At 36.9% G+C, this 26808-nt stretch overlaps 1 protein-coding gene across 3 annotated transcripts in view; it reads right to left on the bottom strand.

Moving 5' to 3' along the window:
* Positions 1 to 19771, bottom strand: part of TMEM161B (transmembrane protein 161B) — an 83876-nt gene extending 64105 nt beyond the window's left edge. The window contains exons 1-3 of one of the 3 annotated variants that reach the window (XM_032156884.2): positions 19647 to 19761; positions 5304 to 5405; positions 4524 to 4655 (exon numbers count right to left, since the gene is read on the bottom strand). Coding sequence is in view for 1 of the 3 variants with exons in the window: in XM_032156883.2 (XP_032012774.1) it covers positions 19647 to 19649 (3 nt within the window). In the remaining 2 variants the exon portion in view is untranslated. Of the gene's footprint in view, positions 1 to 4523; positions 4656 to 5303; positions 5406 to 19646 lie in introns of all 3 variants that reach the window. The other 2 variants (XM_032156883.2, XM_032156892.2) reach the window with 2 other exon arrangements.
* Positions 19772 to 26808: the final 7037 nt, after the last annotated feature.

Genomic DNA, 26808 nt, shown 5'->3' with positions numbered 1-26808 from the left:
AACCATTGACACACTAGGTATTTCCAAAGAAATGGAAAGTGGTTTTATAAATGGCAAAAGTAGCACAAAGAAAGGAAAGTTTTGCCATGCAAACTGGGTACAACTCACACTTCTGTCTGGCCACATTCTCTAGAGTCTCAGTTTCCCAGCTAACCATCCACATACAAAAGCCTCAAGGCCCTGTATGCCCTCCACAGAAAGAAGGCAGGAAATGGAAAGCTGTCCATGGAAGGGAAAAGGGTCAATAAGAGGCAAAATGTCTCACAAATGTCAAACCAGAAAGGACTCAGTTCCTAAGCCAGGTATTGAATACAGGCCATCATCACAAAAGGTAAAAGCCTTAGCTACTGAGCTTCAGTGCTGGGGAGTCACCATTACTCTTCCCAGAAGGAGCCTAGCACAATCATTTTTGAGCTTGCAAAGCATTTCTAACTGCACAAAGGGATTCTCAAGGCTAGTCATGACACTGTTATTTAACCTCTTTTCAATTGTTTAGAATATAAGATTTCTAAAATCTTTTTTTCTTTCAATCGTGCACTTAGTTCTGATAGCAACTCAAGCCAAAAACTTTTTTTAAAACTCAGATTGTAATTTTCCAGGTTTTTACCATATAAGCAAGAGGTATTTCCAGAGAAGGAGTACAGGAAGTATCCCTACTCCCCAGAATTATTATCCCCAATAATTATCTCTCAGAAAGAATGGGCTTAAGATAGCAAAAGATAATAAAAGGCCATAGGGATGCGACGTTTTAAGACAAAACTCACTGAAGGACTGGATACACTGGGGCCGAAAAGTGTGCTGGCCTTTCTCAGACTTCTAGTCCTTTCAGATCAGCTGTTTCACACGAACCCCAAAACTCCCACCTCCAGATGGCAGAGACCAAGAGAGAGTATCCCCATGTGGTCACAAAGTCAAGCTCCAAGGACACAGAAGAAGACAAGAGGGAAACCGCATTCCATTTTTGCCTCAGGAACCCACGACAAAGTTTTAACTAACCAATCTGCAGGGCCAGCTGGACCAGCAGGCTTGCAGGGGTCCTATATCTATGTTCTATCCTATGGTATCCTTCACCATAACAGAACAACACAGAAGGACACCAGATTCATTACAGCCTAAGACTAGACTCATAAATCTTTTTTCCCATTAATCAAAATCTTGCAAAGGAGACAAACAGTGATTTTTACCATTCACTCTGCCAGTTTGCACAGAGAGACAGAGAGAGACCGAGACCAGAAGCCTGGCTGGTAAGAAATTCTTACCCTTTTGTTAGCTTGCCAGGTTTCTGGGTTCCCTCTTCCTGAGTGGCTTTGGTGACCCTGCATGCTGTGCTATAGCTGTGGGGGCCAAGACGTGTTACAAAAGAAAAATCATCCTTTTTCCATTTCATAGAACTATAAAAAGCCTCCCATTAATATTTTCCATTCCAGCCAGAGTGATATACATGTAAGAAAACACAGACAAAGACAGACAAGAGGCCTCTCAGAACCAGAATCCAGACCAGAAGAGTGTTTTTCCAAACAAGCCCCTGTTCTCCATCCAACTGGAGAGAAATCTCCCTAAACCAAGACTCTCTGTACAATCTAGAGAGAGCTAGGTTGGCCCAAAAGGCGCCAACCAGAACAGGAGAAGGAAGAGGATGCTGGTAGTGCTTTGTACACTCACCAGCCCAGTTTAAAGACATCTTCCAGCAACTGTTTCTTCACTGCAATTAGGCCCAAGCACTATGGGTTGACCGTGTCTCACTGGCAGAGACCGTATCAGAGATGGCCCTCAGTTCGAGACAAATAAGCAACTGCCTGAGCTCACCCCCAGTTCCATTGTACCAGTGGAAGGCTGACAAATAGCGGACAGGCACCCAGAAGGGCAGATCTCGGACAAGTCCCTAAATGTGTAATTGCCTGATGGGCTCTTCCTGACTGCTGCATAGACAAAATCAATTTACAGAGATCACGGCACTGCAATAAGGAGTTTAATTAATGCAAGGCCAGCCACATGGAAGAAATGGCTCAACTGACTGAGTGAGACTGTTTGAGTGAGAAGCGACTGATTTGAGTGAGACTGATCACTGCCCAAAGTCTCAGAGGCCAAAGCTTTTGTGGACAATTTGGTGGAGAGGGGGAGCTAGGGAATGGAGACTGCTGCCTGGTTGGGGATGAAATCATAGGGGTATAGAAAACGGTCCTCATATACTGAGTCTGCCTCATATACTCAACGGGGCCACAGGACCGGATGAGTCATGAATCATGGGTCTGCATGTGGTCAGTCTGAAAAACATCTCAAAAAAACCAATCTTAGGTATTACAATAGTGATGTTATCTATAGGAGTAATTGGGGAAGTCACAAATCTTGTGACTTCTGGCCACATGACTCCTGGGCAATAAGGGATTATAAAAACTACACCTACATCTTAACAGAACTCAAGATCCTCCCATAATTCTAATCTTGCAGTCTTTCACTAGTCTTAAAAGGCAGTTTCAGGTGGTTTCAATAGGGGGGATTAGTTTTAGGAAGGAACTATTATCATCCTAGCTTCAAAGTTAAACTATAAAGTAAATGCCTCCCAAGGTTAGCCTGGCCAGTGCCCAAAAATGACCTAGGACAGCTTGGAGGTTAGAAGCAAGATGGAGTCAACTATGTCAGATTTCTCTTACTGTCATAATTTTGCAAAGGTGGTTTCAAAAAGAACTATATATCAATATAAATTATATAAAAAATGATTTATGATCTTAAACAATGTTAAAAATCACTGTAAATCCAAATTACGTCGCCACAGAAATTATATCTATAAATAGAAAAAGCATATGAAAATTCAACTAACAAGAACATGCTGTCTATCTAATATGCATCCAGTATCTTCCTGGCTATTATCAGGCACTTGGCAGAAAGATGTTGGTGTTCACTGTTATATCCCAAACACTCAGAGCAATGTCATTTAGAATAGTTGATGGCTCATAGTAGCGCACTTGATTACTTGTTGAATGAATGAACAGGGCTACCATAAAAGAATTTGTCTTAACAGAGCTTAAAATCCAAGATTAACATATTACATAACAATAAATATACATATTAAAATACTGAGCACAAAATTGCACGGTACTATGAATATGGGTTGTAGAAATTTTTTAAATTGGATAAAGTTTCATAAGGTAGATGAAACCTAAAGACAGAAACTAAAATCACATAGAAAAGTAAAGAGAAGGGAATTTCAGGCTAAATGACAAGTGTGAACACAGAAGGTATTTGCAACAGCAAAACGCCTAGCTCAACCAAAGCAAACTTAGTAAATAAAAAGGAACTGAGGAAAATAGGATGAAGACTGAAGTTTAGCTCCCTGAGTCTTTAAAACCAAGAGAAGGTATTTCGCTGAAATATTTAATAGAAAGATCACCTAGGACTTCTAAACAGGCAGGGGCAGGGAGCTGAAATAATTCAAGTAACACATAACGAAAATTAGACATAGTGATATATTAATTAAAGATAAAAACTAAGAATAAGATAAATGTAGTTGAAACAAAAGGAAAGAACAAAGATAAAATCTACTTCAGAAGAAAATCAAACTCTGAATGTGACTGAACATAAAGTATAACAACTGTAGAATAAAACTGAGGAATGTTTCAAAGGTTATTTCAAGATGTTTTAGTTTGGATGATTGGTAGAATACTAGAACCACTGACAGGAAAAGTTGTAGACTGAAAGAAACTTACGAAGAAGGCTGACAAGCTTCAGATAGGCCTCCCAAGGAAAGCACCTTGGGTGCATCCTCAGCTTTTCCGAACACACAGCAAATAGGCTTTTGCTAATACATAAAGGATGATCAATCTTTATGTATTGACAGACTGGTTGTAATAAGGTTTGTAAGAGTTTTGTCACTTAACATACAGTGAAACAAACTATGAAGTGGATCAGATATTTAGGTTTACTAAGTGTTCCATTCAATTACTGTCTTAATGATATACTGGAAGCCAAATTAGAAACAGGATGCTTGGTGAGCAGTGATTTAGGGCAGAAAGCAGCAAATATCATTAAAGGATATTTCATTCAAGGAGTGATGAAAGTCTGATGAAATATACAAAATACCACTCTAGAGTGTAGAATACTCTCAACCGCCAAATAATTTTGGGTAAATTACTTTCAATTCTAGCTATTTTTATTGATACACTCTTTAGATAAAACCTATCTAAAAATTACTCTCTTTGGATATGTAAATACCATGAATTTGGCTACAATCTAGTCTACCATGGGTCCTGGAATACTTAACTTATTTCTTTCATCATATGTGGATTTTATCGAACACTTTAAGTGTTAATCACTCCTCACTGCCACCTACAAATAAAATATAAGTGGTATGGTAGAGATCAATGTCCAATGTTATGGGAACACTCCAACAGAGTGATTAAATATACAAGGGAGGTCTGGGAAATACTGGTTCACAGAGGTGACATCTGAACTAGTTTGACAAGGTTAAAAAGAGTATTTCACTATCAGAACAGGAAAGGAAGAGAAGGTCAGGCAGTTATACCTACCCGTACAAAGACAAGGAGAACAAATGGCACAATCCAGAAATAATGTGAAGTTCCTCATGGCTAGACTTTGGTATGGGTTGCACACAATGGATTCTTCTGCAAGTACTTGGAAATAATCCCAGGATATAAAGCCTGGAAGTAACCAAATCAAATATGTTTGGAAAAATGACTCTGCAACTATAATGGGAAAAATAAATTGAAGGGGTAAAAGTAATTGGAAGCAAGGAACTATATTAGAAATCCACTGAAATAGTCCAAGCAATACCATAAAAGCTTGAAGCAAAACAGCTTCTAAATCAAAAGCAAAATTTTTAAAATTAAAACTTTTAGAGAAAAAATAAATTAGGCATGAGATAAGTAATTATCTCTGCAAGTTTCAGTAAGATAAGACTTAGGTGATTATGTAAAGATAAAATGGAAATAATGGGCATAATCACTGGATAAACTAAGCAATAAAAGAAAAATCTGACGGTTACTAGAATACATATATATAAAAAATATATTTATTATAAGAGAGAAATGTACATGCTTAAAGCAAAAGGGAAGGAACCAATATTAGGGAGGTGCTGAAGAGTTAAATGTGGGAATTGCTTAAGGGTCAGAAATAGATGAGATCAAAAACATAAAAAAGTTTAACTATTACAAGATCTCATACATCCTACTGAATTGAAAGCACAAATAGGTATGGAGATGTATTACTTCTGAAAACAGAGGTCTCACAATTTATATGAATTTGATCAGGGTAGTTGAAAAACTAGGTCAAGGTTCTAGATCTCTTACCTTCCAGTAGATAGAGTTATTTGAAGAACTTATTATAGATTATTTCAAAATTCAAAATTCTCAGATCATCTCCTAAGAACCACAATGGGGTAAGGAGTTGAGCTGTAAAAGAAAGGAGAGGAAGAAGGTACAGCTAAAATTTGTGAAAATTTTGACAAAAGAGGAACATAAAATTGATTGAATGATTGCCAACCACCTGCAAATCTGCATGATTCAGCATATTAGGTAAAAACATCAGAAAAATGATTGATTTAGCAGGATGTGGTGGCTCATGTCCATAATCTCAACACTTTGGGAGGCCAAGGCAGGAGGATTACTTGAGGCAAGAAGTTCAAGACCAGCCTGGGCAACATAGCGAGACACCCCTCTACCAAAAATAAAAACAAAAAAATTAGCTGGGTATCGTGGCATGTGCTTGTAATCCCAGCTATTCAGAAAGCTGAGGTGAGAGAATCACTTTAGCCCAGTAGCTTGAGATTGCAGTGAGCCATGAGTGCACCACTGTACTCCAGCCTGACAAAGTGAGACCCTCTGTATCTATAAAAAAAATTTTAAGGAAAAAAAAAAAAAAAAGATTGATCATCATGGGACCTTAAACAGGTTACAAAAATAGGAAAATCCAGGATGATTAAGTGGGTAATCAAAAGAACCAAAGAAAGCACCAAAACGGACAAAGTTTGAAAGAAAAATTTGAAGAATAACCACACCAAGATCAGGGTCTTCAAAGGAGGAAAAAAATGTCATGTCATAAGATAAAAACCAGGATTACCACTCTGGCAATGTGACTAAGAGGTCTAGAAACTTAAGAAGAAAAGTGTGATGAAACTGTGTATGTGGAACTGATGGACCCAAACTGCGTTTTTGAAGATGGTTATTTCCAGTAGCTTCTTTAGTAGGTCTGAGGACTGTCTAATCCAGAAGAGAAATTCTCTCATATAATGCCAAAGCTGATAAAAGCAGCATAAAACAATCATGAAGAGACCAGCAGACTTCCTTCCCATAGAGCATCTCTAGTATCCCACTACCGTGGCCTTTACTGGTTTTCTAACATACCTGCAGCCCTTACAGACACAGTAAACTGGACTGGAAGTAAAAAATGGGGGCCTATACTAAATATGAAACGAAAGAACAGAAGAATTTGGTAGAAAAGCAGCTAAAGAATAAGAACACCTATTGATATCTAATGTACATTTATTGGTTGAATCCTATGAAATTACTAATACTTAATTGTCTTGACCTACAAAATGGCAATTTCATATAGTTCACCTTAATATTACAAATAGAATTACATATAAAACATAATTGTCAACAATTATAATTTGAAGTCAGATAAATTTCCAAATTTAATTGTTTACAGAATTAATTGGGTTTGTCAGCACTAACATTTTACAGCATAAAATACATTTTTAATTTCCTTAAAAAGTGAAAGCATAATTTTTTTGCCATTTTCTAAATCAGAAAAACAAGAAATTTAATGTCCTTCCAAAGGTCAAAAAGCATAAATCCTCAATGCCTAGATATATTCTAAATTTTTTAAAGATTAGAACTACAACAGTACAATGTGTGAATTTGATATAACTATCTTAAAAAATATCAGCTCCAGACTTCCGGATAAAGATGACAATATAAAGTCATTTATCAGATTTTGATTAAATTTAGAAATAAAAAGACATTTTCCACAGTATAAATGATAAGGCAAATGGAAGACCAACAACAAAGAGGGAAAGGAAGAAGATACTTTTTCATAAGAATAGCAAACATTCTAATTAAACACAAGTCATAAACCATTTTAACATATTGGTGTTCAAATTAACAGTCGTTTATTTTAAAATATAACTTTCCACAGTTAAAAGAGGTTGAATAAATAATGTAATATCTCATATAAAGCAATGCCATAGTCATTAAAGTGTTGACAAGCAACAAAATATTCTTAAACATATTAACAAGCCACTTAATCTCTAGCCAAGACACGCATAAATGTTTCATTATAGTACAAATAAAAGGTTCAATGGAAGAAAGCTTCCTAAATTCTGCCACTCTTAAGAGTATTTTCTGACATAGAAAATATCTCTACAGATATATATTCAAAGAAGTCATTAGCCAAAATCAATTAATGAAAAGACATGTCTGACATGTACAGATCAGCTTGTTTAGATCAACTGCTACTGAGTCTTCAACATTCATGTGCACTATAAAACGTTCATTGACTTTCCAACTTCTACTATAAGAACATATGTGTAACTCCAAAATAACCTGTATCACGCTCAATTGTGACCACTAATTTAAGGGTCTCTCCCCCTCGAAAATGGCATTCATCTCATTTCTTCAGCCTCCACTCCCAGGATGGTGGGAGATGGCAGATATTAAACACAAGTTGAATAAATCTTTACCTTTTGATAAAATAAATGGATAAAGCATAAATTTTTCCCACTGTTCTTCATTGCATTCAGGTTCCTACTGTGTGTCACACACTAAACTTTAGCATAAAGAAAATTATTTACTTTAAGAGTAAAAGACAATATATTGTGCTTTCTCGTTTCTCAAAGGAAGGAGTATATCTGTTTTTACAAGACAATCTTCTCATTTTAATGCGATAGCTTTGTGTTACAAATACTTTCCTTTTAAGGCCAGGTGCAGTGGCTAAAGCCTGTAACCTCAGGGCTTTGGAAGCCTGAGGCAGGCAGATCACTCGAGGTCAGGAATTCCAGACTAGACTGGCCAACATGGTGAAACCTCGTCACTAACAAAAATACAAAAATTAGCCAGGAGTGGCAGCGACAGCCTGTAATCCCAGCTACTGGGGAGGCTGAGGCAGGAGAATTGCAAGAATCACTTGAACCCGGAAGGCGGAGGTTGCAGTGAGCTGATATCACACCACTGCTCTCCAGCCTGGCCAACAGAGGAAGAATTTGTCTCAAAAACAAAACAAAACAAAACAAAAAAACACCTTTCCTTTTAACAAACTAAAATTCAAAACTTTGCTCAAAGTGCACTGATAAAGCTTCATTAAACAAATTTAATATAAAAACTTCAGCTTAACTAAATTTTAAGCCATACACAAAAGCCAAGAAAATTTGTTACAGGTAAATGCATTCATTGTGAATATTTTTAATGCATTAAATAATTAAATACACTAGGATAGAAGTAGTTCTGTCACTAACTAGCTACACAACAATTAGAAAAGCTCTCCCTGGGATTCATTCCTTATCTACAAAATGACAAGAGCTGGCAAATGATCTCCAAAATACCAAACAGATCATATTGTCTATGATTGCAATATTTTAGCTAACTACACAATTAATCATTGGCATTCACAGATTTAACATTTCTAAACCACCATCAAAGCCTGTGTAATTATTGCTAATGGCAATGAATAATAATCCTTTCTCATAAAGATTAAATAAGCTAATATTTATAAGACCTGAAAGGAAATCAGAGTTCCAAATTAAAGGAGTAAACCTAGCCCACTACCCATCATATTCACCTCAATTAGTAGTTTGAGGGAATTTCTCTTAAGAAAGACTTGTGAATGCCAACAGCTCCATAGTTTTAAAAAAGATCTATCTCTCAGATACGTGGCCAATTCTCTCTTTTTAAATGATTCATTTTCTTTATAATCTGAACATTTTCTTTTCAGTGGCTATCAAGAGAAAGAACTATGACGACATTAAACACTTCTGATAAGAATGATTAAGTGGGAAGCTCTCTGTTAAAATCAAGAATAAGCATTCAGTAAATGTTAGTTGAAATCAAATTAGAAAATAGTTTTAATCATCAAGAACTAAATGTCTCAGTTAAAGTTATGACCTGCAGTACAATGAATGTTTTTAAAGCTTGCTTATCTGTCCCTACTGACTAGAAAACATATTTTGTTGGCAATTATTTCTAATTCTAGTTATCCAGGCTCTTTTCTACTTTTTCTTAAAGATTGTGATAAGAAAAGACTGCTATATTCGACATGCAATATCCTACCCAAACAACTAAACTGTCTAGTAATAACTGATACAATGAAGCTTCATTGTCCTGATGTTAATTAATCTCACAGAGGAAGGGAGGAAGGAGTAAGTATGCATTAATTTAAACATAAGTAAAATTCTAGTAATAAATTTAACCATCAATAAAAACAAACCTTTCGAGAAAAAAATGTCATGCTTTCTCTCTTGACCAAGGGCAAATGCAGAAACAAATGGTTCTAGTTATGGAACACGAATACTTAAATACATATCCCCATAAACCATAAGAATTTGATCATTTATGTTCATTGTAAAAAGGCCCAAAATCTCCAGAAATAACAAAAATACTCAATAATAATCAAGTTAATGAAGTCTTGGCTTCAGTAACAGAACCTTGCCGTATGACTTTTTCTTTTAGAAAAAGAAAGCAGGAAACTATGGCATTGCTTTTTCTAAGTGGTTCAGCACATTGGGGCAAATGGTGGCAATCACCAGGTAAAAGATAACAATCAGCTAAGCGCTGTGTAAAGGGCAGACATAAGATAGCTTTATAAACAAATAATTTAGATTAGTATTTCAAAGGGCCTCTAATTACTTATCACAAAGATAAAAGTATTAATCTTACTTTAAAAACAGTCATAGCCTTATAGTATCAAGTACTCATGGCATTAACTGTTGGCAATCTATAATCATATATTTATAAAATGCAGCAGGACAGCTTGTTGAAGTTCCTTCTTCATAAGCCACTTCTACTAGTAGAGAAAAATCTCCCTTTCTCTCTGCAGTGCCACTTACTATTTATCTCATCTCCTCTTCACAATCCGAACCTCTCTACTTCCAAAAATTTACTACAACATCCCATCATTATTGTCTCTTTTCCCCTAAAGGATTTCTGTGATAAGTTAGTAAATAAGTAAATACCTGTGAAGCAGTAACATGGAAATATGACCTATGAAATTCTCCTAGCAGTAAAATTCCTTAAAGGAACTATGTCTGCTGAATGTATGGAAGGGAAGGCAAGGTACTCTACAAGATTACATTCTTCTTTGCAACCTGAAAAAGAAACAAAGTTCTAATTGAAAATAGCCCAAGTGGAAAGAAGAGTCCTCAGGAAAAGAACTGGGATAACCGTGAGATAGGCTTGGAACAAGTGTAACTCACTAAGTGCTTACAATGATAAGAAATTCAAGTTCAGCACAACTCATCCCCAATTTCTCAAATTGCTCTTCAACTCATCAGTGTTACTCGAAGTGCATCTTCAGGCCCAAGAGAAACTAAGGCTTTGGTGTAAAGCAGTGCCTTAAATGGATGCAGTTAAGGTAGAAGAAATATGAAAGAATCTTATGACTTACTGCAGCAGTGGCAGATGTGTTTGACACCTAGTTAGAAATGTCAATCAGTACTGCTGTGCGGGATAGTAATGATTAAGTGATTGAATACTATAGAGATATATTAGGTATTAACTAGGTTTGGGAAACATTTTCTAAAAATATCATTACTAATTATGATTTCTATAGGAAAATGTTTTTGAATTTCAAACACTAGATTGAACTTGTGAAATTCAATCTTTTCATAAGTTGAATCTTACTCAAAACAAACAATAGACTGGCACAACAGCACAAAGGACAAGAAGCCTGGGTTAAAAGTCAAATTCTGTCATTACTAGCTGTGTGATTTTGGAGAAGTTACTCCAATCTTGCTGTGCCTCCATTTCTACATCTGTAAGATAAAGGTTTAAAAAAACAGAATTTAACTACTTCATAAAGATTTAAATGAGTCAATATAAGTGGAATGTAGAATAATACCTGGTAAATATTAAATGCAAAATAAATGCAGCTGTTATCATTATTGAGGAAAAGTAAAATTCAATTTCTTACCCAACGGACATACTTCTACTTACCCTTAAAAATCTAATCCAAACCTTTCTTTGTGAAACCCTTCTTGAATTCCATAGAAATTGAATATTCCTCTCTTCGTATCCCATAATGTACATTCAGCTAAATGTTCAACAGTATTTCCAAATTTACATAATCAGAATCACAGAAACTTGAATCAAACTACAAAAATCATAGAATTCTAGTACAAGCACACTTTCAATGCCATGTATTTATTTTTACTTTTCAAACAGTCATTTTCAGTTTTTATTTTTGTGTTTTATAAGAGTCAGGGTCTCACTCTGTTTCCCTGTCTGGAGCACAGCAGCCTGATTACAACTCACTGCAATCTCAAACTCCAGGGCTCAAGTGATCTACCCACCTCAGCCTCCCAAGTAGCTGGAACTACAGGTGCTTGCCAGCACGCCTCACTAATTTTTAAAACTTTTTGTAAAGAAGGGGTCTCACTATGTTGTCCAGATTGGTCTCAAACTCCTGGCCTCAAGTGACCCTCCTGCCTTAGCCTACCATGAGCCACCATGCCAGGCCACTTTTCACAAAGTCATTTTTAGAAATAGCAGCATACAAGCACATCGATTTTCATAATGATTAAGAATTTTTTTAATTAAAATAAGATACTAAGATCCCAAGTCTCAATATCAAAGTAGCAAAAGTTTAAATTGTTTCAGGTTTTCTAAATCTTATAGTTTATAGCCAAAACACAAAAGATATTTAACCTACTTTAACAACAGAACTACTATGTCTGTTTTATATAACTGAAAGATGTGAACATAAAAATCATTGGGTAAGTGAGTTATAATTGCATTCTCTAAGAACTGCAATAACTTAAAAGACTAAAAATAGGTGGCATATCCTGGAACCAATAAGCAATTATAGCAAGGTTGCAGGATACAAAGTTAATATACAAGTCAATCACTTTCCTATATACTAGCAATGAACAAGTGGAATTTGAAATTAAAAATACCATTTACATTAGCACCCAGAAAAAAATGAATACTTAGGTATAAATCTAATAAAATATGCCAAGACCTGTATGAAGAAAACTACAAAACTCTGATGACTGAATTCAAAGAACTAAATAAATGGAGAGATATTCCATGTTCATGAAAAGGATATTAGAAAGGAGGCAGTCCTTCTCAACTTAATCTACAGATTCAATGCAATTACAATCAAAATCCAAGGAAATTATTTTAAGGATATCAAAAAAAAAAAAAAAAAGAAAGAAAAGAAAGAAACGTTCTAAGGTTATTTGAAGAGGCAAAAGACCCAGAAGAGCCAACACAATACTGAAGAACAAAGTTGGAGGACTGACATTAACCAACTTCAAGATTCACTAGAAAGCTAGAATAATCAAGACTGCATTATTGATGAAAGAAGAAATAAACAGATCAACGGAATAGAATAGAGGGGCCAGAAATAGACCCACATATAGTCAAATGATCTTTGACAAAAGGGCACAGGCAATACAATGGAGAGAAAAAAAAAAAAAATTCACCAAATGGTACTGAAACAACTAGACATTCATGTGCAAAAAAAAAAAAAAGACTCTAGATACACACCTTAAACTCTTCACAAAAGTTAACTCAAATAGAACATAGACCTAAATGTAAAACACAAAGTTATAAAAGTCCTGTTAGATAACACAGATGGCTGTGGACAAGTCAACAACTTTTTAGACACAAAACCACAGGCATGATCCATGAAAGAAAAAGCTGATAAGCTGGACTTCATTACAATTAAAATCTGCTCTGTAAAAGACAATGTCAAGGAAATGAGAAAACAAACCAGACCAGTGAAAAATATTTGCAAAAGACATATCTGATAAGGACTGTTATACAAAATATAACAAACTGTTAATTAAAACTCAACCAGAAAACAACCTGATTTTAAAAATGCATCAAAGACCTTAAAAGACACCTCACCAAAGACATACAGACAGCAAATAAGAATATGAAAAAATGTTCCACATCATGTCATTAGGAAAATACAAATTAAAATAAGGAAATACCATTATACACCTATTAGAATGGCCAAAATCCAGAACACTGACAGCACTGAATGCTGGCAAGAATGTAGAGCAATGGGAACTCTGATTCATTGCTGGTAGGAATGCAAAATGATATAGCCTCTTTGGAAGACAGTTTGTGGTTTCTTATAGTCTTACCATATGATCCAGCAATTGCACTTGCTGGTTTTTACCCAAAGGAACTGAAAACCTTTGTCCACACAAAAAACTGTACATAGAGTTTATATCAGCTTTGTTCATAATTGCCAAAATCTGGAAGCAACCAAGATATCCCTCAGTAGGTGAATAGATAAACTGTGGTACATCAGACAATGGAATATTATTAAACCCTTTAAGTTAGTAAGAAGAAATGGACTATTAAGCCATGAAGACAGAGACAAACCTTAAATGCATATTCTTAAGTGAAAGAAGTCAATCTGAAGAGTCGACATACTGTAAGATTCCAACTATATCCAAACCCATAGAATGCACAACACCAAGAATGAACCCCAAAGTGCACTATGGACTTTGGGCAATTATGGTGTGTCAGTGTAGATTCATCAATTGTAAGAAATTTACCACTCTGGTGAAGGATGTTGATAATAGTAGAGGACATGCATGTGTGGGAGCAGGGAATATCTAGGAAATCTCTTGTATCTTCCTCTTAAGATTGCTGTGAACCTAAAACTACTCTTTAAAAAGTCTGCAAAAAAATTTTAATGCAACACGAAAATAAAATCTATTACATGAAATTTCACATAATCGATTACTATCTTTAAAAAAACATATTTCTATTATTTTCCTGTTTACTGTTTGGAAAGTTGACAGTAAACAAATTTATGGAAAGATTTACATAATTAAAAACAGTATGAGCTCTTTGCTTGCTTTTTAGATACACTGTACTACAATAATTTTACAGGAGCAGTTAATAAATATGGGTACCAGGCACATGGGCTGAATGTCACCTCCTCATTGAAGCTTTCCCTACATGCCCTATCTAAAACAGGCATTTTCTATCCCCTTACTCTCTCTTTGTTAAATGTATCACAACTGACATATTACATGCCCATTTCATCATGAGATTATCATCAACCTCTCCCAATAAATGAGGGCCGAGATTGTCTCTGCTTTTAAGCAGTTATATCCCTGTTGCCAAGAACAGTACCTGGCATACAGTTGGTAAATAAATAACAAATGAATGATTTAAGAACTTGTTTTAAAGTTTGGTGAAACAAAAGGTACAGTCATTTCAAAGCCAAAAGAATATTCATTTCACCATGACTGTACGGATTTCTTTTTTTCTATAACTCAAGAGTAAGTGGTATACAAAGAGTAGAAAGGCAGTTTACACTTAAGTTTATTTCTAAAAAGTTCCTTTGAGAGAAGCTGTATTCATTCTTACTTACATGGGCAAAACCACGTTAACAACAGTAAGAAAATTCTAACTTCTCTCTTAGAAATGAACACTTTAGAATATCTTCTGATTTTCTGAAATCAACTTAATGCACTTTAAGCTTTTGTCCCGGAGAAAACAAAAGAACCAATTTTTTTTTAAGTGGATCAAAGCCCAAAGTACCAACTAATCTTAAAAACCAAACTTGAACCAACCAAATATTAACCAAGAGAAAAGTCAGTTTATAACATTATTTCAACTAGGCCTCTGTAGTAAGAAAGTAGTGAAGGAAAGCAGTCAGAAGAAAATAAAGTCAGAGAACTGAGAAGAAACCTGAATGTTTCTTCCAAAAGTTAACCTTAGTGGTTAACTGCTAATACCTGACCGAATCCATCCTTCAAACTGCACATGTCAAATTACCACTCAGCTAGCAAAAGGACCTCCAGTATCTCCATCAAAGTCTCTTATACTTGCATTTCTCTCTAGTAGGGGTTTAAGGTCCACCAATTTAACTCTGAACCGCATCCAGTGCTAGAGTAAGGATTTAAAAAAAAAAAAAACTTAATTGCAGAACTTATTAAAAATGCAATTCTAATATCCAGAATCTACAAGGAACTTAAACAAATTTACAAGAAAAAAACAACACCATCAAAAAGTGGGCGAAGGATATGAACAGACACTTCTCAAAAGAAGACATTTATGTGGCCAAAAAACATGAAAAAAAGCTCATCGTCATTGGTCATTAGAGAAATACAAATCAAAACCACAATGAGATACCATCTCACACCAGTTAGAATGACAATTATTTAAAAAGTCAGCAAACAACAGATGCTGGCGAGGCTGTGGAGAAATAGGAACACTTTTACACTGCTGGTGGGAGGGTAAATTAGTTCAACCATTGTGGAAGACAGTGTGGCGATTCCTCAAGGATCTAGAACCAGAAATACCATTTGACCCAGCAATCCCATTACTGAGTATATACCCAAAGGACTATAAATCATTCTACTCTAAAGATACATGCACACACACATATGTTTATTGCAGCACTATTTACAATAGCAAAGACTTGGAACCAACCCAAATACCCATCAATGATAGACTGGATCACAAAAATGTTGCACATATGCACCATGGAATACTATGCAGCCATAAAAAAAGAATGAGTTCATGTCCTTTGCAGGCACATGGATGAAGCTAGAAGCCATCATTCTCAGCAAACTAACACAGGAACAGAAAACCAAACCATGTTCTCACTCATAAGAGGGAGTTAAACAATAAGAACACATGGACACAGAGGGGGTAACATCACACACTGTGGCCTGTCAGGGGGTGGGGGGCAAGGGGAGAGAGAGCATTAGGACAAATACCTAATGCATACAGAGTTTAAAACATAGATGATGGGTTGATAAATGCAGCAAACCACCATGGCACATGTATACCTATGTAACAAATCTGTATGTTCTGTATGTGTATCCCAGAACTTAAAGTAAAATTTAAAAAAAAATTTAAAAATACAATTTCTGAAACTTCATGCTACCCCAAATTATGAGCACAGAGAAGCGTTTTTTATCAAGTATCACAGGTGATTCCTATGCAAACTCAAGCTTGAAAAGTAGTATATTAACCCACTTTTCAAAACTCAGTTGAAGTCACCTACTACAGCACTTCCCAACCTTTCTGGCCCCAGGGACCGGTTTCATGGAAGACAATTTTTTCACACATTGTGGAGGCAGTGTAGAGGGAAGACGGTTTTGGGATGAAATTGTTCCACCTCAGATCATCAGGCATTAGATTCTCATAAGGGTCACCTAACCTAGGTCCCTCACATGCACAGTTCACAACAGGGTTTGCGCTCCTATGAGAATATAATGCCACCACTGATCTAACAAGAGGTGGACCTCAGGCATTAATACTCACTTGCCCACCACTCACCTCCTGCTGTGCAGCCCAGTTCCTAACAGGCCATGGACAAGTACGAGTCCACAGTCCCAAGGGTTGGGAATCTGTGACCTACTACATGACCCAACCTGCTCTCAGTTAGAATTAATTTCTTTCCTCTGTACTCTTTGAGCCTATTATATGTGTTTCTCTTATAGCATTTACTACACTCTTCCCAACACTCCCCTCCACTCCCCTCAAAAAGAAAACTTTTCATTAAATCCAACTGATTATGGCAAAGGTTTATAACCTCCCCACGACCTACTCTCCCACACCTGCCCACAAACCATTGTTCAATTCCAGCAGTAAGTTACTACAGGATGATATACAGATGCAAGCCATGATATGCAATTCCAGGAGCTAGCTCTAATCTACCTATCTTCCACAAATTAGCTTGAATGGTAGAAAGATTTCTATTTGATCAAAGTTGGTCTGTAATTATCAAAAAGGAAAGTGCAGTAGAGCAAATGGCTTTATTCCATTAGTAAATTTCCTATAGACTTGTCTTCACAACAACTTGAAAGCATAAAAACTAAGTGTGAGTTCAGTATTTTCAGTCTGGATCATAATCCTACTCTCCTTCATTTATAATACAAAAACCTTGTTATAGGCACAGGTATCTATTGAGTTTCAGTTTACATAATGTATCAGAGAATGAGAGCACAGAATTAGTTTATCATTGATTAAAACAAGAATTAAATCAAAACATTCCAAGAGTTGCGTTCCATTCTGGAGCAGTATTTAAGACAGTAGTGAAAGACTTGGCCAAATATACAAAGATTCCAAGTACTATCTATGTGACTTATGAAAAAAATGAAAAAGAGAATGATAAAAGAAATCAAACTTAAACCAAAACGGCATGGAAACAAAACAGTGGAAATCAGACTAACTTTTATTTAATCTGAAACATGTAACTATCCTGAAAAATGTTGAGTAGTCATGGAATCACAAATTTAAGAAGGTGCTTTAATACTCATCAAGTCCCACTTCTCTTATCCAGGAGGAATTTGGAACTCTTAATCAAAATTGAGTGACTTTTCCAAATCCATATAACTAACAATGGGCAGAATCTGGGTCCTCTGGGGTCAATACTAATGTTCTTTTCATAATATCATTAGGCCCCAGCAATGCAAAACAAGTTCTGATTTCAATCCTCAATAAATTCAGCCCATGTTCACTTCATTTAATGGTTAAACTCTTCCCTTTGAAAAATTCCAAGCATTAACCACACTTGCATATACAGACATTATCGATTTCATAGCTGGGAAAGATAAAACTCAGCCAAGATAATTAACTCAGAAACATAAGCACTTCCAGAAGGAAAACAGCCAACTAGTTAGTTCCAAAATACATTCAGAAAAACAGCATAAGATTACATTAGTTCCAAACATTAACTACCTCTTTTGAACTGACAGGATAAGAAGAATTCTAGTATTCCAAAACACTGAGAACAAGTTCACGTTCAGCTTTTCTGTGACTATGATGAGTGTAAGTATTTTAATTATACTTTATCTTCAACTTTTCAGACCAAAAAGTCAAAAATTAATCTTAAATTTAAAAAATGAAAATATGAGTTTTAGTCCAGACTGCCAAACTACTGTTACTTTAGATAAATCACTGTCAATTTCTAGACCCCAGATTCTCTCTTCTGTAAAAATGGGGATGGAAGAGTGATTAACAGGCTTTGGTTCCTCCCAGTTCTGTTTTCCCTATCCTTGTCTAATTTCACTGATACAAAAGAAAAACAACTTTCTTAATACAAACCATATTATTCACTGAGGTTAAAAAAAAAAAAACTTTAAAGAGATAGGTTATCTGGTAAAGTGCACCAGGAACTACATTATTTCGAAGGTCTTTGTTCTACATTCAGGTAAGTTTCTAAAAGTCATTCAAAAGCCAATCACCACACACATTAACTGAACGTTGGCAATATTTGGCCCTGAAAATATATGACAAACTGAAGCTAAATTCCAGGGCAGACGCCTCTGCAGGTGAGGGTTTGAAATCTTGTATACAGTGAAGAAACTGACAATAATGAACTTCACCAGAGCCCTGTGATCTTGAAAAACAGCAAAGGTTAAGAAACCCCTTGCCCTCGTTTGTGTTCTGAGAAATTAGCTTACTGCAAAGAATCACCTTTCCTGTAGAACTTAGATAAGACTAAGGGTTGATCCATACCTCCCTACCCCGTTTACCTATAACAAGGCCATAACTAGACCCTTCTAATTCCCACCCTTCGCTTCGTAAATGACTTGCTGAAGTACTTGTCCCACAGATCAATCGGAACAAAATACTTATTAACCAAACTTTAAGATTCTCTTCTCTCGGGTACCTGAATTTTGTCCTTCTCTCAGTCTGAAACAACATATACAAACCTCTCTTAACAGCTCCTCCTCAGAATAGATGGGCTCAGGGTAAAACATTATCTGGTTACTGTGGATCATACCCACCTTTTCATCCCAATTCCTGACATCTTATTTACCCCTCCCAATAAAAGACAAACCCTTTCTGCCTAACCTTTAAGGTGCATGCAAATCTTATGGTCATTCTCTCTACTGCAACAGTTCCTTCAACCTTCCTCTACACCCTTGCAATACTCCTTTCGAATAAAGTCTGTCCTTACTAAACTCGGGTTTTTTATTTGACACCCTTTTCAATTATGAAATGGCTAAGTGTAAAGAATAAGGGGACTGCCGTTTCTTTAAATGACAGGTGTTGATCTTGTACAAGGAGACCCGTTGTGTCCACCTGGAGAGGCTAGAAGTATTTCTAAGATCTGAAGTTCTTGGCCACTGTTCCGCGGCTGGAGAAGAGGGCAGAGAAGAGGTGACTGACCTGGCAAGGTCAACTCTGGGATCACCTGGCGCCACAGGCCATACACAGTAAATGGGCCATGAACAGGCAGGCTACCCAGTCCATACTCCCTGACAGATACGCCCCTACCTCCGGCCCGCTAGTCTCCCAGACAGGTAGGCGTAATGCTGCTTCCTCAGGGGCTCAGACACCCTGGGATAGGTGGTGGGTCCTGCCCAGCAGCTCATCCCAACGTCTCAACTCACTCCATTCTGAGCAGAGCACCTGATGGCTCTTTTCACAGGACTGACCTCCCCGCCCTTTTCGCCCCACCGTTGTCACTCCTGCCCTCACAGAAGAACTCACCATGGCGCCTAGGATAGGTCGTGGACCAGACACCCTGGAGTCGCCGGGGCAGTCCCACACCTCTTACCTCCCGGTCCTTGAGCCGAGAGACTCTCAAACAGCAAAAGAGAGGGTCTTCCGGCTCTGCCGGAAGTTGTGCGCGCGCGGGACAGGAAGTTCCTCCCTTCTCCAGAGCGCCTCGACCCCACGCCACGCAGAGGTGAAGATACGCAGGACGTCCTCTAAAGCAACTTCCGTGGGTGCCAGGTTATGGGCCGGGGGCGGTGCTGACCTTGAGAGCGCGGAGGAGGCGCAGGCGCAGCACAGGTATTTGGGCGGGCGGATCGCGGTGCGCTTGCGAGGACCCTGAGGTAGGTTGGGTGGTTTCAGCAGGAACGCATCTACTGTCTGAGAGGTAACGGAGGCACACGTTGGTGTGGGGAGCGGGAGGGGAGCGAGAGGGGGGCGGGAGGGGGCCGGGGGTGGGAGTGAGGGTGCGCGATGAGAGTCGACTCCAGACCCAGGTGATTTAGAGAGAGTAAAGACCACGTTTGGCTGTCATTTTGTCTCAGCTTAACTGACGCCCTCTTTTTACCCTCTAGTTTTCCTGACTCGGTCCCTTATTAGCATATCCTCATTTCCACAGACCTGTCCGTCTGTTGCTTCTGTTCCCTGCCTTAGTGGGTACCGTAGCTCTACCCTCCTTCAGGGCAATGGAATCTCATAGTGAGAAGTTTCTTCACTATTCACAGGTGGCAATTGAAGCCGGAAGAACATCTACCAAGAGCAGAGAACCCAGGAAGAAAATTCTGCCTGTTTAATACGTTCCAATATGGACGTTTTCCATATAGATATCTATCTATATAGATAGATGCTCTGGGATCTGACAGTCCTGGACACCTGCATGGCTGTGTGCTGTGGTCTTTGCCTAGCCTGCGGTTCACTGTTGCTCTGGCCACCACCTCCCCTCATGTACAGACTGCTTCTCTGCTCTGCCAGTCTTGGCCCCCGTCAGGCAGCGGTTCACTCCCTCACCAGGGATGTCTAGATAGATATAGATAGATACCGATAGATAGATAGATAGATAGATAGATAGATAGATAGATAGATAGATAGATAGATGATAGATAGATAGAGATAGGTATATAGATAGATAGGTATATAGACAGATAGGTAGATAGATATAGATAGGTAGATAGATAGTTATAGATATTTAGATAGATATATAGACGTCTATCTATAGATATATCGATATATATCGATATATCGGGGTTCTCAGCCGACCCAAAGAAGCTTGCACAGGGCCAGTTGCTTTATGTCAGGAAAGGGGACACAGACTTAGTGTATGAGGGTTTTTTTCTATAGATATATAGATATCTATATCAGATGCAAATCAGCGAAACTCTCATACACCCTTTAATTTTGTGTTTTTTCCAAACTCTATTCCACTCAACTTTTTCTGCCTTTTTATTTGATTATAAGGAGACATCGTACTGGAGGCAGGCTTGAAATGGATATACAGAGCACTTTCAACTCAGAAATCTGTCTCACGACTTGGGGATCCTTACTTAAGTTGTAGTAATTTCATCCATGAATTCACTTTGTGCCATAGTGTGTTTTGTTATGAAGTTAGAATTGGAAGGGGAAACTAGGAAGTTTTGGGAGAAGTTAAGAAGGTTGAGTAAGCAGGCGTTGTTATAGATACTAAATTTCACCCTGCTTATTAAAGTACCTGGAGGGTATGGTATCCAAGCTGTAAATGGCCCAAAGGAATCGGGGTTCTCAGCCATCCAAAAGAAGCATGCACAGGGCCAGTTACTTTGTGTCAGGAAAGGGGACACAGACTGAGTGTATGAGGGTTTTTATTTTGTTTTGTTTTTAGTTTAAACTTGGTTTTGTGGGGGGACGAACAGCGTGACAATTAAAGAAGATCTAGGAATCGTAAGTACTGACAGAATAGCTGGAGGGAAGGTGGGACTGGAGAATAGTTTGTGAAACAGATCCTGCTGAGGATGAATCCAGAACTTCCTGAAGGGTTCCGCCTCTGCTGTGTAGGGACAAGGTTGTAAATAGACAAGCCACGGGGCACCTGCAAATGGTAAGTGTGGTAGAGAGGGGCTGGAATTGTCTGTTGGTGTATCTGTGGGAAGCAGCTGCTATCCTTGAGGAAGAAAAGATGGAGAAGGTAAGTGGCTATCAACCTGTCAGAGACAACACATTCTGTGAAATTGTACTCTTTCATTTCTGACACTGTGGTTCTTAATATCTGTCCGAAACCTGGCAGTCAATGAGGTTCGCAAAGTATCTCCTTCTATGTGACAGTAAAACTGGAATTACTATCAGAATGGAATCCATTCCTGCCAGAGTAAAACCATGAAACGAAATCGCAGTTTTGATTATCTGCTTATCATTTTTAATGGATCATGGAGTTCAGTGTTCCTTATTTGGTGTATGGCAAGTGATAAATAACTCTTGATTAATATCCTTTAATGTTCTATTTCACACAGTTCTCTCAATTACATGTGAAAAATCTGTTATATAAGTAATGCTATTTAATGATTGAAATGGATATATGTTTTAAGGTAGTGTCACCCAGTCTTTTTTATTTTGTAGAATAATATTATTATCTATTGGTTGCCTGCCTTGAAGTACAATAATTTCCCTGTTTCTATTATTTAAAATAGGTGGGTGTCTTTGACGAAGATACAAAGGGGATAGTTATGAAAGGGAAGAAAAGATAGATGGAGATGAAAAGAAATTCAGTAGTTTCAGCAAGGGAGTTAGGAGCATAATCTTTGAGAAAAGTCTTGGTTGCTTACCATTCGGGCTTTGTGAGGAGTTGAAATGTCCTGAGTGAGAACTGTTCTCAAATGCTTTCAAGACCAACAAAAAGTTAGATACCCACACTGACCTGGAACTCCTTCAACCATTAAGATATATCACTTTTTCGCAGTTTAGTCCATATTTTTTGCAAAATGTTCTGCTTAGTTTTTCTGCTAAGAAGTTACTGTTTCTGAACAAGGATAAGTGTCGTATGCTTTCATTGTAATTTTTTTTTCCCTAACATATACTGTTTTCCTAATTAGACTATGAATTCCTCCACAGCTGGGACCTTGTTTTGTTTTCTCGCCTTCCCTTTAAGAAATATCATTTAAGTGAATGTTGTAAACAGTTACTTCATTTAAATTGCCCTTAAAATGCTTTATGACCAAGACGTTATTTGTAGTAATACCTATAATGGTAAAAAGTTTGTTGCAGTCTTACATACGATAAGATTGATCAGTTATACATGCTTAGTGGAATTTTATCTAGCTCTTCTAAAGAGCCATTAGATAGTCTTTCTAACGGAAAATGTTTATTGTCTAAGTTAAAACAGCATTTTAGGCCAGGCACAGTGGCTCACTCCTGTTATTGCAGCACTTGGGAGGCTGAGGTGGGAGGATCACTAGAGCACAAGAGTTGGAGACTAGCCTAGGCAATATAGTGAGACCTCTTCTCTACAAAAAAATTTTAAAATTAGCTGAGTGTGATGGGGTGTGCCCGTAGTTCCATCTACTCAGGAGACTGAGGTGGGAGGATCACTTGGGCCCAAGAGGTAGATGTTGCAGTAAACCAAGATCATGCCACTGCACTGCAGCCTGGGCAACAGAGCAAGATCCTGTCTCAAAAAATTAAAAAGCATTTTATAGACTGCATGTTTGTGTCCCCCCCCTCCCTCCGCACCAGAATTCATATATTGAAGCCCTAATCTCCAATAACATGATATTAGTAGGTGGGGCCTTTGGGGGGTGATTAAATAATGAGGGTGAAGCCCTCCATGGGATTAGTGCCTTTACAACAAGAGACCCTAGACAGCTTGCTTTCCCTCTTTGCTCTTCACCATGTGAGGACACAGCAAGAAAACAGACAACTACAAATCCAGAAGACGGCCTAATTTGTGCCAACCATGATGGCACTCTTCTCTAACTTCCCAGCCTCCAGAACTGTGAGAAATAAATTTCTGTTGTTTAAATCACCCAGTTTATGGTAGTTTGGTTATAGCTGCCCATATTAAGACAGCATGATGCAAAATTGTGCCCAGTATGATTGCTTTGACATGAAACAAATTTTAAGCACAAATTGTAAAAAGTAACCAAAATATATCAATCCCCACTGCTGGTGTTAACACTCTAAAACAAACTTTGTATGTTGGGGGATTTTATTTATTTATTTATTTATTTTTATTATTATTATTTTTTTTATGCTGACCATAGTGGCTCATGCCTGTAATCCCAGCACTTTGGGAGGCCAAGTCGGGCAGATCACTGGAGTCCAGGAATTCAACACCAGCCTGGCAAACATGGCAAAACCCCCTCTTTACAAAACTATAAAAATTAACCAGGCATGGTGGCACACCCCTGTAGCCCCAGCTATTTGGGAGGCTGAGGTGGGAGGATCAATTGGGCCTGTGAAGCAGAGGTTGCAGAGAACTGTGATGGCACCACTGCACTCCAGCCTGTGTGACAGAGTGAGACTATCTCAAGAAAAAAAAAAAAGGATGAGGATTTTTTTTTGTTTTCAACATGCTTTTTAACATCCGCTATATTACTCTCATCCTTCTAGGTTGGAAAAAAATACTTTAAATGTTATTCTGAAGTATACTGCAACCTTTAACAATTCAATAGACTTCTGAATTTTTATTTTCATGTAGCTTACCACAGTTGTTTCTAGGAATATATCACATAGCTAATTAATTGGTGAAATAACCCTTGCAATTTTACACAGGTTGTACAATGCACATTTTCAAGGACCACTCACATACGTAATGGGAACTTGGCTCCATTTGATATTTTTTGGTATCAAGAAAGTCTTTAAACAACCAGTACCACCAAGAGCAGTAAAAAGACAAAACTATCTGAAAGTACCTATCTGTTTAAAACTTTAATTAGCTTTATCCATCCATTAAATATTTATTGAATATCAAACTGTATCAGTTACTCTTCTACACTCTGAGGAAATAGTGGTAAATAAAGCAGATATTGTGCCTACTATCAGGAAATTTACATTTTAGTAATAATAAGTCATAAATTAACAAAAATAGAAGATAGTGGTAAGTACTAGGCATGAAATTCAAACATGACTATTTTAGATTAGGTGATTAAAGAAACTAAAATACCATTTAAGCTGCTGTGTAAATGACAAGAGAATCCAGCTTTGTAAAAATTGGGGAAACTTTTGCTTGCAGAAGGGACAACTGCAAAATCTAAGGCATGATGTAGCCTGGAATATTTCAGGAGCCAAAAGAAGGCCTGCATGATTAGAGAATAGTGACTTAAGAGGCAAATACTGTAACTTTGGAGGGATAGGAAAGGGCTAGATCATGTTACCTTTGAAAGACAGGAAAGAGTTTAGATTTTATTCTATGTGCAATGGAAAAAAAAATTAGAGCATTTTAATGCAAAGAGTAATATAATATATTTTTAAAATCCACTTTGGTAATTTGTTAATTGGAGTAAAGAGTCTGCTTACATGTAACATAATTACTAACATACTTGGATTTAAATTTGTCATTATTCTTAATTTATTTGTCCCACCTCTCATATGTTCATTTTGTCTTCTTTTGCCTTTTTGATTTTTTTTTTTTTCTTAATTAGGCCATAGCACCTGATATTCCCAGGCAGACTCTCATCCAAGTGCCAATCAGCCCCAACCCTGCTTAGCTTCCCAGATCAGATGAGAACAGACATATTCAGGGTGGTATGACTATAGACCTTTTAGATTATTTTTAATTATTCCATTTTTTCTACCTCATAAGCTTGACAGATATCTTTTAGTATCTTTTTACTGTTCACCTCAGGTATTAAAACATGGAACCTTGGTTTATCATCTTTAAGATAATTTGGTATTATACTTCTTCCAGGACAATGTAAGGACCTGCAAACACATCAACTTCATTTACTGCCCCACCTCATGTTATATACATTGTATATTCTTAATGTATATTTCCTAAATTCTCAAGACATTTTTTTATACAATATGAATTTACATTTCCCAAACGTTTACTTTTTCTATTGTGTTTTCTGGTTCCTGGAATCTGAGCTTCCATCTAACATCTTATTTCTTCTTGAAGGACATACTTTAATATTTCTTTGAATGTCTACTGGTAACAAATTCATTCAGATTTTCTGTCCTGACACTGTCTTATTTTACTTTCATTTTCTAAGAACCTTTTTACTGAATTAGCAGCTATTTTATCATTTTGAAGATATATTTTATTCCTTCTGGCTTCCATTATGTCCTCTAAGACATAATGTCCATTTTGTTTTTTTCTCTTCAAAGGTAATCTTTTTTTGGATGGCTACTTTTAAGAGATTTGTCTTAAGTTTGGTGTGCCCACACGTGTTTTGTGTTTGTTTTTGTGTATGTGTGTTTTTTTTCCTCTTTGAGATTTATAATGTTTCTTGAATCTGGATGTGATGTCCTTAGGCTGTTTGAGAAAATTCTTAGCTCTGTTTCATCAGACATTGCTTCTGCCTTCACTCTCCTTTCTCCTCGTCTTTTGATACTCCACTTACATGTTTATTTGACAATTCACTTTGTCCCTTGTATTTTCCATTTATTTTCCTGTCTGTTTCATCCTGAATATTTCTTCTTAACTTTCAGTTCACTATTTTCTCTTAGTAGTCTCGAATTTGTTAAAAAAAAAAAAAAAAAAATCTCTCTTGAAGCATTTATTTTAGTTATATTTTTGGTTATCAGGTCAAACATTTCTACTTGATTCTGTTTTATTATTCCCAGTTGTTTACCCAATATCTCAGTCTTTTATTTCCTCAAACATACTAATCATAATTACTTTAAAACCTGTATCTAGTAACTATGGTGTCTGCTATTATCTGACACTTTTCTTGTTTCTTGCTGTTACCACATTGTCTTGCTTTTATGTCCCTTATTTTTATGTTCTTTTGTATTATTTATTTTATAAACATTATCAATATATAAAACTTGGCTTAGGTTATGTTTTAATTGAATGTCAGAATTGTTTTGATTGAATTGTATATGAGGAAACTATACTTTGAAGTCCAATATGATGGTATTTTCTAAAGAAAGAATTTATGTCTCCTGGCAAGACCTTTGGACACTAGTAATCCAAGATCATCTTAATCCAGTTGGTGATAGAGACAACTAGAATATAGGCAGGTCTACT

Source organism: Hylobates moloch, unplaced genomic scaffold (assembly GCF_009828535.3).
Source record: "Hylobates moloch isolate HMO894 unplaced genomic scaffold, HMol_V3 SCAFFOLD_6, whole genome shotgun sequence".
In the NCBI taxonomy this organism is placed as follows: domain Eukaryota; kingdom Metazoa; phylum Chordata; class Mammalia; order Primates; family Hylobatidae; genus Hylobates; species Hylobates moloch.
The sequence above is the reverse complement of the archived record's forward strand: the minus strand, read 5'-3'. Positions and strand labels throughout refer to the sequence as shown.